The sequence below is a fragment of the Gavia stellata genome, chromosome 20, assembly GCF_030936135.1.
Source record: "Gavia stellata isolate bGavSte3 chromosome 20, bGavSte3.hap2, whole genome shotgun sequence".
Lineage (NCBI taxonomy): Eukaryota > Metazoa > Chordata > Aves > Gaviiformes > Gaviidae > Gavia > Gavia stellata.
Window position 1 is genome coordinate 7,037,301 of NC_082613.1, and position 14,756 is coordinate 7,052,056.

Genomic DNA, 14,756 nt, shown 5'->3' on the forward strand with positions numbered 1-14,756 from the left:
TATCCTTTAAGGGAAAAATGAGAACATAAAAAGGATTTATAAACAAAGTATTCAGAAATTGTACATATTGCCTCTTCTCCACATCTATGGAAGAAACACACTGCCATGATGTGAACCAATTTCTTACTTGCAGTTATTGTCCGGTGTCACCGCTCATGTTTGCCCTAGCCACACGCCTGACGGATTGATCAGGTGTTGAAATGCCCAGGACAGACTAAAGCCCAGGTTCATGTTGTTCCTTCAGAAAGCACTGGAAAAAAAAAAGGTTCTCTTCAGGAAGGTTGGTTTGGCTATTTTGCATCCGAGACACTGAATGCCACCGAGAGCCTCAGACCCTGCCTCACCACTACCACCGAGAACTTTGGGGACTTTCTGCAAAATGCTGTAAACTTCCTCCAATCAGCAAAATTGGGCTGAAACCAGATTGGAGACCTATCAAATTTCACATGCGGGGATTTCACAAATATTTGTCATTAGAGACAGATTATTCTAATAAAGTCAGACTCACTAGAAGACAAAGCTGGTAGGACTGATTTTTATTTAGAGGAAGCCTTGCAGTTTGTGTTTAAGCTGCTTATTTAAATAGGCAGCTAGCATGATAATGACATCTGAGGAAGAAAAAAAAAAGATTCTTGGAGATACATAACGTGTTTAATTGAAACCATTAGTTTTACTGGCAAACAGCTTCATATTTCTGTTCTGTTAATCCGAACAAAGTGCTGCAATTATGACTCAATACATAATGTCCTCTAGTGCTACTCGCCCCACAGTCCCGAAATATAGAAAGAAAACAAAACTGTTTTCAGTTAACAAAACATTCCGTGCTTCTATCCAGAATACTTTTATTATATGGTTATCATATACATCAGAATTATATTGGGAACATTTACAAATATGTAAAGATAGTTCAGAACCGCCATTATTCACATACACACTAACTCACACACTCATTTTGCATGTCTAGTCAGTTATCATCAGGTGAATGATGCACAAAATTATTGCTTTGTGAACATACACCTCAGATTAGATTTAATCTTCAGTGGCAAGAATTGAGATATTTAAAAAAACCCAAGTCTTAAATACCCTGTATAACATACCTGTGCATAAACCTAAAGATATGTTTAGCTTACCCATTACCTTTGAAATACTTACCAAAATTAAAATTTGAAACCCATTTATAAAAAAAAAGGTATTAAAAAGTTCACCATTATTTACAAATCCGATTAAATTACACATAAATAAATATTTACATTCAACACACTGCTTCCCTTAATACACATAAAGCCTCCCTGGAAATATTTTTTTGGCCTTAATAGGCAAAAAAAAAAAAGTTATGTGCCTATTCTTTCAAGTTTCCCCCCCCAATTTGAAAACAAGACAGTATAAATATGTGAATAAAGCTGCAATATCCTTAGACACAGAAAGTGAATTTTCTAAAAGCATTTTCATTTTGAACTATTCCTTGTTAAAAAAATATCAAGATAATATCCACTGCAGCCAACATTACTGCAGTTCTTAAAAGCCCGAATATTTCCATAAAAATAAGCACGTCAAATGCCATCAGATAACTTTTAAGTCTAGCAGGATTTTAGTACTCTCCTATGGTGATCTGAAAATAAAGAAAAAACCCAACAAAATAAAACAAAACAAAAAACCAACCCACAGAATAATCTTATTATTTTTGGGTGTTTATAAAAAATTTTAATGTACATAAATCTATATACCGTTGTTTAATACTGCTTTATTGTTACTGTTGCATTTAGAGAATAAAACCCTGAAATTGTATCAGATAACAAATAGGCTTCCATCTAAAATCTGTATCTTAAAAACTATACACGAAGCTGGTCACCACTAGATACTTAGATGTGGAAAAGAAAACTAAATATATCTCTTTGCATATTTCCATCAAAACCCCTTTATAGCACCACTTTTACAGCAAAGGATTTCAATACACTTATACCAAAGTACTTATCTTCCGGTAATTACTTCCACAGATAAGGGATACTGCAGCTTTTAGAAAGACTTGTCTCATGGATCCAGGGGGAGTGAAGATCCTGAATAAGATGATTTTTTTTTCCTTTTTTCCCCGCCTTTCTTTAAAAAAAAAAAAAAAAGAAAAAGACCCAAATCTCTATGTTCCCCCCGGCAAGAAGATCCCAGTCTGTGTTTAGGAGGAAGAGTTTAAAGTCTGGTTTCTCTCCTTTTACTTCCTGTGCTTATCCATTTTATCAATGGTTTTGTTGGTTTCTGCAGGGCTCTGGTCGCCAGCGTTCATGTATGTTTTGTCTGCTATTTTTAATGCTTCATTTAGGTAGTTCTGGACGGATGTCATGGCGGCGCAGATGGCAGCACTCCCAAAGCCATGTGTGATCAGGCTAAAATGAGTCAAACAGCCCTGGATGCCAGGGTCCAAGATGGGACTGGGTCTCGTGTTTCCAAGAGGAGTTCTGTCCTGAGTGAGGAGGTCTGTGAATTCCTTACAAATCTGCCTACAAGACACAAAGCCATCACACTTTACACCATGGTGGGAATTTATGCAAAAGCAAATAAATAAAAATAACAGAGAAAGCGCGTATCAAATATTTGGCAGTTATGTGGGAATTGGAGTTTTCAGAAATTCATTACGCCATCAGCAGCAGTGTCTAAAATTAAAGCCTATTTATGAGCACCAGTTTCTGATGAACCTTCTGTTATATCTATGTCACAAAACCACATACAGACTGCAAAATCATCTCTCCACCTCTGGTGTCCCCACATCATTTGCTCTAGATTTTAAGGGAGGGGGGAGTGGGAATTTAGGGCTAGTTTCTGTGAGAACTTCCACAGCTGCAGTTAAGTCATTTAGAAAGACTAAAGCAGCTGAATCAGATTCAATTTAGTTGTGCATATTATAGTTATACCCCCTCTTTAAGAGAGACCTAGGCCCTGATCCTGCAAACACTAACACATGTGCCTGGCAAAACATGAATGGTTAATAATGCTCAAGCATATGTTGTTTGCTGCTTGTAAATCTGTCCCCTTGATGGGATTTCACAGGAGCTGAGCAATCTTAACAGAATCGTCACTTTATCAGAATTTCTCAATCACAAACATCTTCCCGAAGATGACTGTTATTAGTGCTAATAACAATACCAGTAATGATAACACTGAAGAGCAGAAGAGGCAGTGCTCAGCAAAAAGCATCATGTTCGAGCCCTAGAAATACACTCTCTCTTTCCTAGGAAATATTTTTGTAAAAGAGAGTCCTCTTTTTCAGGGGAAGATGTATTCACTCGGCAACAGGAGTGTTTTGCGTGCCTGATCTGAGCCCAAAGTCAGGGCAAGTCATCTCAGCGGTTTAAGCAGTGTTTTCTCAGATCCTCTGCAGAGCAAGGGTGCCTTCAAAAGCAAGGAACTGCCCCAACCCCAAACCAGGAAACATCGCGGACCAGAAGGGATCATGAACTAAAGGCTTTGTTAAACCTCAGCCTGGAAGGCTGGGGAGGGAAGGGGACAGCGAGCTCTCCAGCCACCGGTTTAAGATAAGTGTCACTCAGGCACAGGTATTTCCTACCAGAAACCTGTTCAGTACGCGGTTTATTTACAGGTACAAGTGCCTGCAGAACAGCCATAACAAAGCCTCTCTCCTTCACCCTTCCCTCCCTGTTCATCAAGCTTTGCAATAGGAATTGTACAGGGACTTCTCACATCTGCCAAAGGTTGGCTTTCACCCATCCTCAGCTATAATAGTGAAAAGGGACTATCCACAGAGTTCTTGACTCCTAGTGTCCCGTGGGAGAAACTTGTGTGCTGCTGTTGCCAAAAGCGGTAGGAGGACACGGCAGCAGAGCTTCCCTTGCACCCAGCACCCCCACCACTAACTCTCCTTGGAGATGCCCCTCTGGGCTGCGTGGACACAAAGGTGGGTGAACCATCTCCTGCTCCCTGTCCTGGTTCACATTCCCAGACCACACCTGCCCTCCAGGTCCTCAACCCTGTCAGATCTAGGGACATCTTTTTCTTAGAGAGATAGCTGTCCCAGGATAGGAATTTTTTTTAAAGTTTTTACTACAATTAAAAGAAGAAAAAAAAAAATAACAGAACTGACTGGTCCAAACTGCTTTAGAGTTATCATACAGGGTCATCATTATTATTATTGTTGGTTCAGACTAAAATAACTGCTGCCATAGTTGAATTCAAACCAAAACCAAATAAAAGAAATATTGCTTCATCTCTCGGATTAAAATTGCACATGAAAATGTACCAAACTGTCCACAGTCACAGATACTCGTGGTCAGACAAAAGCATCTTTAAAAAGAACAAAAAAAAAAAAAAAAACATCCAAGCCTTAAACTTACTTTGCAGCAAGAAGCATATTCTTCCTGTTTGCCATTTCATTGCGGCCCATGTGTGGTCTAGTTAAATATTCGGCCACTGCTTTGGAAGGAAACTCTGTCTCACAAACGTAACCAAAGTCACGAGCAAGATGTACAGCTTCACCTGGTGTGGGTAAAAGGCAACACTTATTAAATGCAGTTACAGCTATTTATCAAAACGAGTTCAGGGAAATCAAGCAAAGTACTGTGAATTTTTGAAGTGTAATCCTATTTTAGAAAGGGACCACTGCTATTTTACAACCATACCACTCATTACCATTTTCTAATTAACAGATCAGTGTTTCTTTGTAAGTTTGCATCAAGAAAAAATTCTGTTGCCTGTACACTGAAAAGAAAAACTCCTATCTCTATCCAGATTAACTGTGCAGCACAGACTAGAATTCAATCTAGATCAAAATGTCCACTGATATTTAAAAAACCTGCCAACTAAATTCCACTTCTATAATAAAGGGGTTATCAGTTTAGTATATTTTCTAAATACTTTCCAATAAGCATTTTCATTAGAAAATATAATTGTAAGGTGTATAACTAGGCTGCTTTTTTTTCCATTAAGGCAAGCTGACCAGACTTAAAAAAAAATGAATTGGCATGATCAGTGCGTTGTCACCTGTAGTGTACATGTGTGTGTGTGCACACGCATAAGCTCTCTTAAACCCAACTTCCAAAGAAAGGTTTTAAGTGGAAGTTGCTGTATTATTTGAGCTGATATAGAAGTGAAATAACAGTAAGGTATTGTTAGATCATTTTTCACTTTTCAATTGCCGCTTCTATTCCTATCAAATTGCACCACTACCAGGAGCTGCTTTGAACAGAAACACAAAACATAACCACACACATACATGTATATACACCCTTCGAGTCAGCTTAACTGATAGAGGGTCCACATAACATGTTACAGATTAAAGGGGCTCCAGTTTCCTATCAGGAAGTCAAAAGCTATAAATCTCACTTTATACGTTTGTTTATTAGAAAAGCTTCTGAGGGTACCGCTGAGGTAGGTAGGGCCAGGCATTGGAGTCAGCTGCCCTGGACTTTTTAAGTTTCCCAATAGGGAACCAAACCCACTAATGTAATGAGTTTCACCCCTTTTGCTGTCCCTGCACACACCCTTACACAACCGAAACAGCCCAGCCCCCTCAAGAAACACAGGCTGGACGAACGTGCATTTTGAAGAGCTTGGCATGTAGGAGTTACTGCATCCCTGCGATGCAGCCGTGAGGAAGAGGAGCATTAGCCGGGTTTATCCAGGTAGGGCTCTGAGGCCAAGGGCTTGGAGACCAGATTTGAAAGGAGAAGGGGAGAGGAGCCTCCCAAAGGCAACACAGCTGTTAGTCGCTGCACTGTTCCCATCATGCTCGCTTTAAAATAAACAAAAAACTCTCTATTACGTTCATTGGCTTTCCAGCCTTTCCATGCTTTGCCCGGAGGATAAAAGCTGTACACAAGGGAAAAAAAAAAAAGTTTATTTTTAAGACACGTTCAAGACTGACCTTCCACCAAAGATGTCAATAGTGTCACATTTGCAGCTTTCCTTCTACCAGCGGGGAGATTCAAGCCAATTTTGTCCAGTTTTTCCCTTAATGATCTGCCACCATTTTTAGATTTGGCTCTGTAATTAAAGAGGAAAAAAAAAATGGCCTTATTTATCTTCAGGGAGCACTTTTTTAAAAGATGAGAAATTCCAGTTACTGACATTCAATTCAATAGGGGTTTACTGGGGGGAAGATAAAAAAACCCACCAGGCTCTTTTCAAGTGACCTACTTTTTAAATGCTCTGCTACAAACCAGCCAGGACGAACCACAGCAGAGGGCAAAATCAAAATGTTTCAAACTGCACCATCAAAACCAACAGCTGTAGAACGATCACAAGCCGAATTAAGGGTATGCAAAAAAGGACAGAGAAAGTGTCCTTGTAATAATCAATCAAGACGACGAGATGTAATCCGAAAACCGTTCCATGGGGAGACAGTTTGTCACAGGAATAAGAAAGTTCCATGAACCATTTTTGAGACAAAAGTCCAACTTTAAACAAGGAATGAGAATTGCTGTCAGAGCTGTTAATAGCACTTCTCGAGAAGTAGCAGAAGTGCAAAGAAGTTTTATTTCCAAAGCCTATTAGGATTCAGTGTTGCTGGGCTTCTTAAAAACCAGAAATTTGCTAAAAGGCTTTCTTAGCTCCTTGTCGTGCTAATCTGGCTGCTCACACACACACAAGCACAGGAAAAAAAAGAAGAAAAATCACAAACCATAGACATGATGGGGATGGTGGTAGGGGAGTCGCAGCCTACCTTCTGAGTACTCCTCCTAGCAAAGAGGCATTGAGACACTCGGGGGGCGAGAGCCGCCTCTGCACCTCTGCTACTGTCACTTTGTATTTCGACGTGGAGCTCAGGAGGGAAAGTCTCCCGGGAACCGAACAAAATACTTCATTGGGGTTTATGACGACCCCAATTAATCCATCCTTTTGGCAGGGGAGACTCAGAGCACTGTTTTTCGTTAAGGAAATGGGACCTGCGAGAGGAGGAGGGAAAGCAGGTATTTTATAAAAGGGAAAAATAAATAGGAAGTGGCAAGTGAATTTCCTTTCTACAAAAAGAGACCAGGAGACAGGATTTCGTTTTACATTAAATGCTCACGCCACTGACCCCCGTTTCTGCAGCACGGGGCTCGGCTGCAAGCGAAAGGTCCCCACAACTATTCCTGAGCAGCTATATTTTGCCACACTAAATTTCAAGGAGCTGCCGAACACAACTAAGAATACTTTTTAAAAACGCACAAAGAACACATCTCTGAAGCAGCATGCTGCAAGTCAGCAAATCCGTACTTGTAAAAAGCCCAATACAACTACAGACTCCAAATCAGCATCCTTCAGCCACTGCCAAAAACGCTTTCCGAGCTGGGGCAGGGAGAAGCCTCCCAGCTCCTGCTGGGGTTCATCTTCCACCTCGCACACGCGGATTTAAGAAGCCGCCTTTGGAATTTAATCCCAACAAATTCGTAACAGACCGTACGACAGAGAGGGATGCAGCCCAGAAGAGAACTGAAAGCAAAGCACTGCTCGTTAATGGCTTCAGCCTTTAGGTGAATAGGGACAACAAAGGCTTTGCAAGGAGCAAACCACAGATCCAGCTTTTCCATCCCCTTGCGAACCCACCCAGTTAACCCCCAGTGGTGTGCTGCGGGCTCACAGCACCGAGGGGAAAGGGTTAAAGAGCCGAGGTCGGCCCCGCTCCCCGGAGGGGGGAAAGATTTTTCAGTGGTGCATCTGACAGCGAAATTATTCTCCCATGAGCTAAACGCAGCAATCAGCGCTCTGACAAACACTTCTGCTTTTCCTCAGTTAGGTATTTGTTTGAAGTCTTCAGAGGAAACTTGCACTGATTTTTTTTTTAAGCACAAATTTGTTTAAAAACAAAAGCAAGGAAAAAAAAACCCTAAATGACTGTAAATTGAGTCAATACGTCTTTCTCCGTCCTTAAAACCTCAGCTACAAAACCATTTCGATTAAGATAAAGCCGAGCAGGCTTATGCCAGTGAGCTCATTCCCTTCTCGAGTCTTGTAATAAAGAAGTTGGGGGGGGGGGAGCCACCCCCCAAAAAACCCCAAAGCGCCTTCGAGTGCTAGCAGCAGCAACAAGAAAGAAAAACCCAAAACCCCAGCAACAGCAACGCGCGCCCCGCGTCGCTTTACACGCCGGTATTCCAGGGCAGCACCGCATCCCGCCCGAGGTCCCGGGTTCCACTGAAGCCGCGCACGGGAGCGGGGACTCGTCCGCGCGGGGACGGCCGGGGTCCCCCGGCGGAGCCCCGCCACCCGCGCTCGCCGCCGCACCGGGGCAGCCCCGGGGTTTGTCCCCGCGGCAGCCGGGGACGGGGCAGTCCCCGCCTTCCCTCGGCGGGCGTTAGAGAGATCCAGCGGCGGAGAGAGGGGAGTAAACCCCCCTCCGCCCGCCCGATCCGAAAGGATCTGCCTTTTTTAAAAGATAAAAAGGCGTCAATTCACCGGCGCGTCATTAAACTTTAACTATTGACAAGGGAAAGTAAACTGCAGTGCCACCTTACTGACCTTTTCTAATGACTGTCTGGTCATGCATTAATAAGTGTTGATCCTCCACATTCTGGAAAGAGAAAGGGGAGAAAGTTTCGCACCTTGAAAAGCCGAGAGGGAACGAGCCGGGGGCTTTCGGGAAACCCACCCCCGTCCCGCGCGCCCCCATTCCAAGGGCAGGAGGGGAGAAAGGCGGGTTTCGCTCCCAGGACGGGGACGGGGCAAGCGAAGCCGGGGCGTGCAGGAGGGGACGGCGCCTGGCTCCGCGCTGGGGCATCTCTATCTCTGCCAGCTGGGGAGCGCCCGTGCCGTCCCGTCCCGCCCCCAGGACGCGCGGGGGGGCGGTGGGGGTCCGGGGGGGGCCTTACCTGCACCTCCTCCATCTGGTGGGCCATGTCGTGCAGGCCCAGGTTATCGGCCAGCGCGGAGGCGTCCAGCCCGTGCCCGTGGGGCAGGAGGAGCTCGGAGCGTCGGTACGTTTCCCTGCGGCCGGCGGCGGAGCCGCTCTCCAGCGCCGAGAGGTGGGGGACGAGGCCGGGGCGGCTGTGGGGGGCGAGGCCGGCCGGGTCCTGGCTCTGCCGGTTGGGCCAGGCGCTCTGCTGCTGGCTGGGGGGCGGCGGCGGCGGCTGGTGCAGCGGGTTGATGGAGAAGGGGTCCCCGAGGTGGGAGTAGGGGTCGCCGGACTGGGAGTAAGGCAGCGGCTGGTACGGGGGGGGGAAGTAGGGGGGCTGGAAGTCGGAGGCGCCCGAGTGGGAGAGCGGCGGGGCCGGGCTGTACAGGTGCTGGCTGACCGCCGAGAGGTGGGGGAGCCGCGGGTTCCCGTTGCTGCTCCCATCGTGCCGGTCCTGGAAAGCACAGAGGGGTGGGGGAGAGGGGAGGCGGCCGTCAGCGGGGGGCTGTCGGGCAGCGGGAGCAGCCCAGACTCGGGGGGACACGCCGGGCGGCCGCCGCTGGGGGCTGCGGGCGGTGGCACTTGCGGAGGAGAGGAGAGGGGAGGAGAGGAGAGAGCCGTCCTGCTCCTGCCCGGGGAGTCGTCTCTTTTGAAGGCACTTCGCGTAGGAAATCAGCCCCGCTCCCAGGGAAGGGACTACAAACCAGTTCTCACTGCTCTCCTCATCACGAGTACAACAGACTGACCCCCGCGCTCGTGCAAGTCATTGGCAGAATCATTAAAATAAGAAAAACCGCACATCAGCCACGCCGCCCGATTTCCGCCGCGCGGCCCCGGCTGGGGAGGCGGCTCCGAGACCGGGGGGCTGCGGACGCGCTGCCCTTGGAGAGAAGGGCCCCGGGCAGAGCAGGCCGGAGGCCCCCGGCCCCCCCTCCCTCCCACCCTCCCGAGGCCCCGGGAGCCGTCCGGGACGCACAGCTCTGGCCCGACGGGGAAGGACGGCGTTTCTCCCTCCAGCCGTCCCATCTCCGCTTCTCCCCCGATTTCAAGTCTCAGCAGTCAAAGCTTAAATGTCTACATTGAGCTGATCCAGGGATTTAGCAGCTTCTGGCTTCACGGTCATTAAAATAACAGGGCTAGTTAATAAGAGGTGAATGGGGTCCCAATGGAGCGTGAAGCGGGGACTGCAGCTAATCTGTAGGAGCCAAGCAGGCGGACCGCGACCAATGGAGACGGGGGCGACGGGGGGGGGGGGGGGGGGGGGCGACGGGGGGACGCAGCCGCTTTCGGAGAGATCAAAATCCGGGAGCAGCTCACGGAGGGGTGGGAGCCGCTCCCGCGGAGGAGGGGAACGTGGGAAGGAAGGGCCGCTCGGGCGCCTGAGCACTGCCCGGCTCATCCCCGCAGCAGCTGCTACCTGCCGGCCGGCTCCTCCGCTCCTCCCGGCCCTCTCCCACCCGGAGCGGCGCCGGCGCCGCTCGGCGCCTCGCAGCCCGGACCGGTCCGACAGGCCGGGGCGCTCGGCAGCGCGCTCCGCCGGCGGGCGGGGGGCTGCGCGCTTCTGCCTCCGGGCCGGCTGTGGCCTCTCCTCCCCGCTCGCGGGGGACTGCCCGCTCCCGTAGGGCGCTGCCCCACCGGGCGGGCGGGCGGGGGCCGCGGGATCGTTTTTCCCAGCGGGGGCTTTCGCCCGCGGTTTATTCAGGAGTTCAAAAAACTCCGGGAAAAAAAATTAAAATTCGTACCTCCAACGAAAAAAAAAAAAAAAGCGCAACCCAGGGGGTCTTCGGGAAGGGACAAATCCTGCCCGGCGCGGAGGCAGGAGAGCCAGGCGCCGGCTGGAAGCGAGCGGGGAGGGAGGGCAGCGCGGCTCGGGGGGCGGCGGAGCTCCGCGCTGCCCCACGCCGGACCCCCTTCCCTACTCCCGACCTCTCCCCGCGCTTCTCACCTCGCAGTCCTCTTCGTACTTGACATTATCTGCTAGTTTCCACAACATGGCGTCCAGCGTCCAAACCAGGTGTGTGGTGCCGAAAACAGACGAGAGCTCAGCCCCCCCCCACGGGCGGTAAATCCACGTCGGCGCTGGGGAAGAGGAGCTGCCCCCCGGACGGAGCTCAGTTGGCAGGCATGAAGGCAGATGACGGACTAAACCTCCGCGCTAATGGTCACTCGGGTTTTTTTCCCTGCCCAGACGCCCTTAATGGCAATAGGATTATCATAACTCCTCCCCAGGGATGGCTTGGGAGCCGCGGCCGCCAGCCACTCAGGAGGGAGCGCGCAGCCTCAAGCCCCTCCTTCCGCGCTGCGCTCCGCGCCCGCGGAGGGGTGGGGAGGCAGCGCAGAGCCGGACCCCCCCCCTCAGCGCCCCCGGAGCGCTCAGGGCGCGGGGGGCAGTCCTGCCCGCGGGGAGGGGGTCATGCGTGGACATTCCCCCGCACCCACACCGCAACGAGGCTAGCCCCAAAAGCCCCCCCACGTGTTGGATTTTTTTTTTTTTTTGGGGGGGGGGGGTGTAGTGTCGGGTGTTCCCCCCACGCGTGGAAGGACTTTGCTGGAATCCGCGTGGGGAGGCGCAGCGCCGGTGCCCCCCCACGCGCTGGTCCGGCGGCTTCTGGGCGAAATAAACTGGGGAAAAGTCCTCGCTGCAAAAGCGAGAAAGTCCGAGCTCCAGCCGGAGCTCAATTTGCATAATTGTCAAGAGTTTGAATTACTGATTACAACTTGTAAGCTACCAATGTTTAAGGTATAATTTACTTAATTATCCGACAAGATTATTGCAGTTGTGTTGAATCCCTGGTAGGTAAAGCAGCACTGATTCAGCGTCCCCGATTCGGGGCTGTGTGAATTGTGCCACTGGTTCCTCGCATCATTATTATTTTTATTTTTTTTTTTAACGAAAATCCCGCCTGTCTAATCTTTTCGCGCAAACTTGGGTCTGGAGAAGCAGGTGGGAGGTGAGACAGGCATTTTCGGACGCCGTGAGCACACTTTCATCTAAGCTTAGAAAATACTTCCCTGCCAAATTGCTACCTTTCTGCAGCCATTTGATCTACGCAGTTATGTGTGTCAGACAAAATGAACATCGCTTTCAAAAGCAACGACTTGTCCCAGTGTTTTAAGGTGCATCCGGATCGCTGCTCATTTACATGAGAGGAGCAAGTGTTTGTTTATTGTGGCAGGGACAAAAGATGACCCTGGACAGTGCTGGCTGCGGAGATCTCGGCTATCTCAGTGCCCGGGGACGAGCCGCCCGAGAGCTGCTATTAAAGGCCCCAGATAGACCCACGTCTCGAGATTTAAACCAGTTCACACTTCCCTCGCTTTTTTTTTCCTAAGGATCAGGGAGGAAAAATAACAAAAATAAGAATTAAAAAAAAAAAAAACCCGCACAACTCCACCTGACTAAATGAATGATCTAAAAATACACCCGAGGAGGACGGGGGTGCTGGAAGTAACTGTTGGAGGTGTTATCTGCCTTATCTAGCACGCAGGTGCTGATTTGCAGCAGTTGCATTAAGCCCATCATCAGCAGGGACTCCGCATTATCATTTTTGGTGGAGTCTCTATTTATTTTTTTTAAACGACGGTGTTTTTCTTCCAGGGATGTTTCTTTGAAATGCAGTTCGCGACGATTATTAGCGAGTGTGCTTGCGCTGCTCCTGGCGTCATTAAGACTAGGAATCTAAATAATAAAAGACAGGGGGAGCTTAAAGTTCATTTGTATTAAAGGGACAAGATGGATTTAGAAAGAAACGAGGAAGGGAACCGTCGAGCTTCCCAGGTTTGGGATCAGCCCTTTTTCCTTCCGAAGAGCCCCCGCACTGTAGCAACGTCGGTCGTTTTTATCATAACCTCAGAAGCCAGATTTTCTTGCTGCTCGGAAATGTCACACTGAGAGGCGACCATGATTTTCTCATTCTTTAGAAATGTCAAGGTCTGAACACCTTCGTTTTGTTTCTTTTGGTGGCCAAAATCACGAAGATGAATTGTGTATATTGTATATATTCAAAAATGTGTGTGTTGTGTACATATAAATATATATGTATTTATAAATATATATGTATATAATATATAAGTAGTAGTTACAAATAGAGACGTGGAAGAGGATGAGGGATTTATAAGAAATTATGTACACAAGGCGACCAAAATAAGCACTTGGCTTCCTAGAAAACAAACCGAGAAAGCAGAGAAGAGGCTAAATACGGGGAAGTTTCAGACAAACTTTCCCCTCCATCCACTTGCTCCTCGGGCTCTGCTGGCAGCAGCGGCGGCAGCTGCCCCGGGCCGGCGCGGGGGGCCGGGCAGCGAACAGCCGGGCAGGGCAGGGCAAGGGCGGGCGCACCCCGCGGGGTGGCCCCCCCCGCGCCCCGGCCGCCGCCGCGCAGGTGATGCCTCCCCCGGCACCGAGCGAGGCTCCTGCCCCGGGTGCTTCTGTCGAGGGATGCTATGGTTAAATAAACGGCCGGGCAGCCCAGCGGCTGGGGCCTTTTTGGGGGGCACGGGGGGGGGGGGGGCATAACGCTTTTTGAGCCGCCCCCTCCGAAGCGTGGCTTTCCGCAGTCCTCTCCGTTCATACGCAAACCGACGGAGCAGCGGGCGGGCCGGGGGCAAAGCACACCCGCGGCAGCGCCCGTCCGCCGCCCGGCCGTGCCCTCCCACGCCCGGCGAAAGTCTCCCTTTCCAGGGAACTCCCGGGCACAGGACAGGCGCAGGCAGCCGGGGCTGGGCAAGGACACGGTGCCTCCCTGGACACTCCCTCTGAGACACGGGCCGGAGCGGTGCGGGAACCGAGGAGCAGCCGGGGAGGTGGCTCCTGGCAGGTGGCAGCTTTATTTACTTATGAAAAATAAGTAAGTGCCCTTACTTTGGGGCCATCCCGTATTTCCAAGGAGCAGTGGTTTCTTGCTTCCTGGGGGCTTAGCTCCCCGCACACCTCTCTCTTTACGAGGACGCAGTTTCCCACGGGGGGCCATAACGCACCCCCAGGTGTGAACACGCTCTCGGGAGGGGAGCCGGAGCCCACTGCTGAGCCTCTGTCACATTCAGTAGTTTTCCTATTTGGCAGCAATTAAAAGAGAGCGTGGGGATGCTAATTAGTTACATCCCTCTTCCTCTAAAAATTATTTAAACGCACACACGTATCTGTATCATTAATGAGACTGCAGCAACCTGTCCGGATTGTCGCCTCGGCTCCTGCAGAGCTTTACAAAGGCAGCTGCTGCCCCGCGGCCCCGGGAGACTTTCCGTGTAACTTCCACACCGAGTCCGCGGGGAGGGGCGGAAAGCGGGGTGTGTCCCCCCACCCTCGCCCCACGCAGCGGAGCCCGCCCGGGGCGGCAGGACAACCCCCCCTCCGCCAGCCCAAAGCCGGGGGGGGGCAGAGCCGCCCCCCGCCCCGTCTGGGCTTGGGCGGGGGGGGGGCTCCTGCTCAGGCGGGACGGCTCCCGGGGGGGGGGTCCCCGGGGGGGCCGGGACAAGTGCAGAGGTACGTACTTGCCAGTCGATCCTCCCCAGCAGAGCCATGGGGCGGGCGGCGCCGGCAGCTGCCTCCGTGGCGGAGCCGCGGACACCTGGGCGCGGAGCAGCGCGCCTGCGCGCCCCATCCGCGCCCCCCCCGCCTGTCCTCCCCCTTCCCAAACCCCGGCCCCCGCAGCCCCCCGCCCCGGGGAGGGTACGAAGAGGCGGTCCCGCCGCCGCGGGGCTCCCCCCGCCGGGGTTATTATTCTCGGCGACTGCCTCGCACGGTCGCTCCCCGCTGCTGGACGGATCCCACCGGGCCGCGGCCCAGCCGGGACATTTTAAGGAGGATGTCGCCGCCGATCCGCCGTTTCTCCTCCCTCCACGGCGCCCCGGGGAATGGGGGGATGTGGGTGTGTTTCCCCGTGGCTGCTCGCACCGGGAGCATCCCTGACCGACGGGAGCCTCTTCCTCGCCCCCTGTCCCC

General features: G+C 50.7%; 1 protein-coding gene across 2 annotated transcripts; it reads right to left on the minus strand.

Moving 5' to 3' along the window:
• Positions 1-2,203: 2,203 nt before the first annotated feature.
• On the minus strand, positions 2,204-14,335 carry TFAP2C (transcription factor AP-2 gamma). Of its 2 annotated transcripts, none has more exons than XM_059827240.1 (7): positions 14,306-14,335; positions 8,793-9,269; positions 8,443-8,494; positions 6,665-6,887; positions 5,867-5,985; positions 4,338-4,479; positions 2,204-2,489 (listed from the first exon to the last, which is right to left on the minus strand). In XM_059827240.1, the coding sequence occupies exons 1-7, from the start codon at positions 14,333-14,335 to the stop codon at positions 2,204-2,206; spliced, it is 1,329 nt and encodes a 442-aa protein (XP_059683223.1). The 2 variants fall into 2 exon arrangements, with proteins under 2 accessions (XP_059683223.1, XP_059683222.1); XM_059827239.1 differs by lacking the exon at positions 14,306-14,335 and adding an exon at positions 10,761-10,808.
• Positions 14,336-14,756: the final 421 nt, after the last annotated feature.

Bases quoted from the DNA above. Each gene is read 5' to 3' on its own strand.
- TFAP2C (XM_059827239.1), bottom strand. From the start codon at position 10,808: ATGTTGTGGAAACTAGCAGATAATGTCAAGTACGAAGAGGACTGCGAG. The intron at 9,270-10,760 runs GTGAGAAGCGCG...TGTGCTTTCCAG, and splicing joins AGTACGAAGAGGACTGCGAG to GACCGGCACGATGGGAGCAG. The intron at 8,495-8,792 runs GTAAGGCCCCCC...TTCTCTTTCCAG, and splicing joins ACCAGATGGAGGAGGTGCAG to AATGTGGAGGATCAACACTT.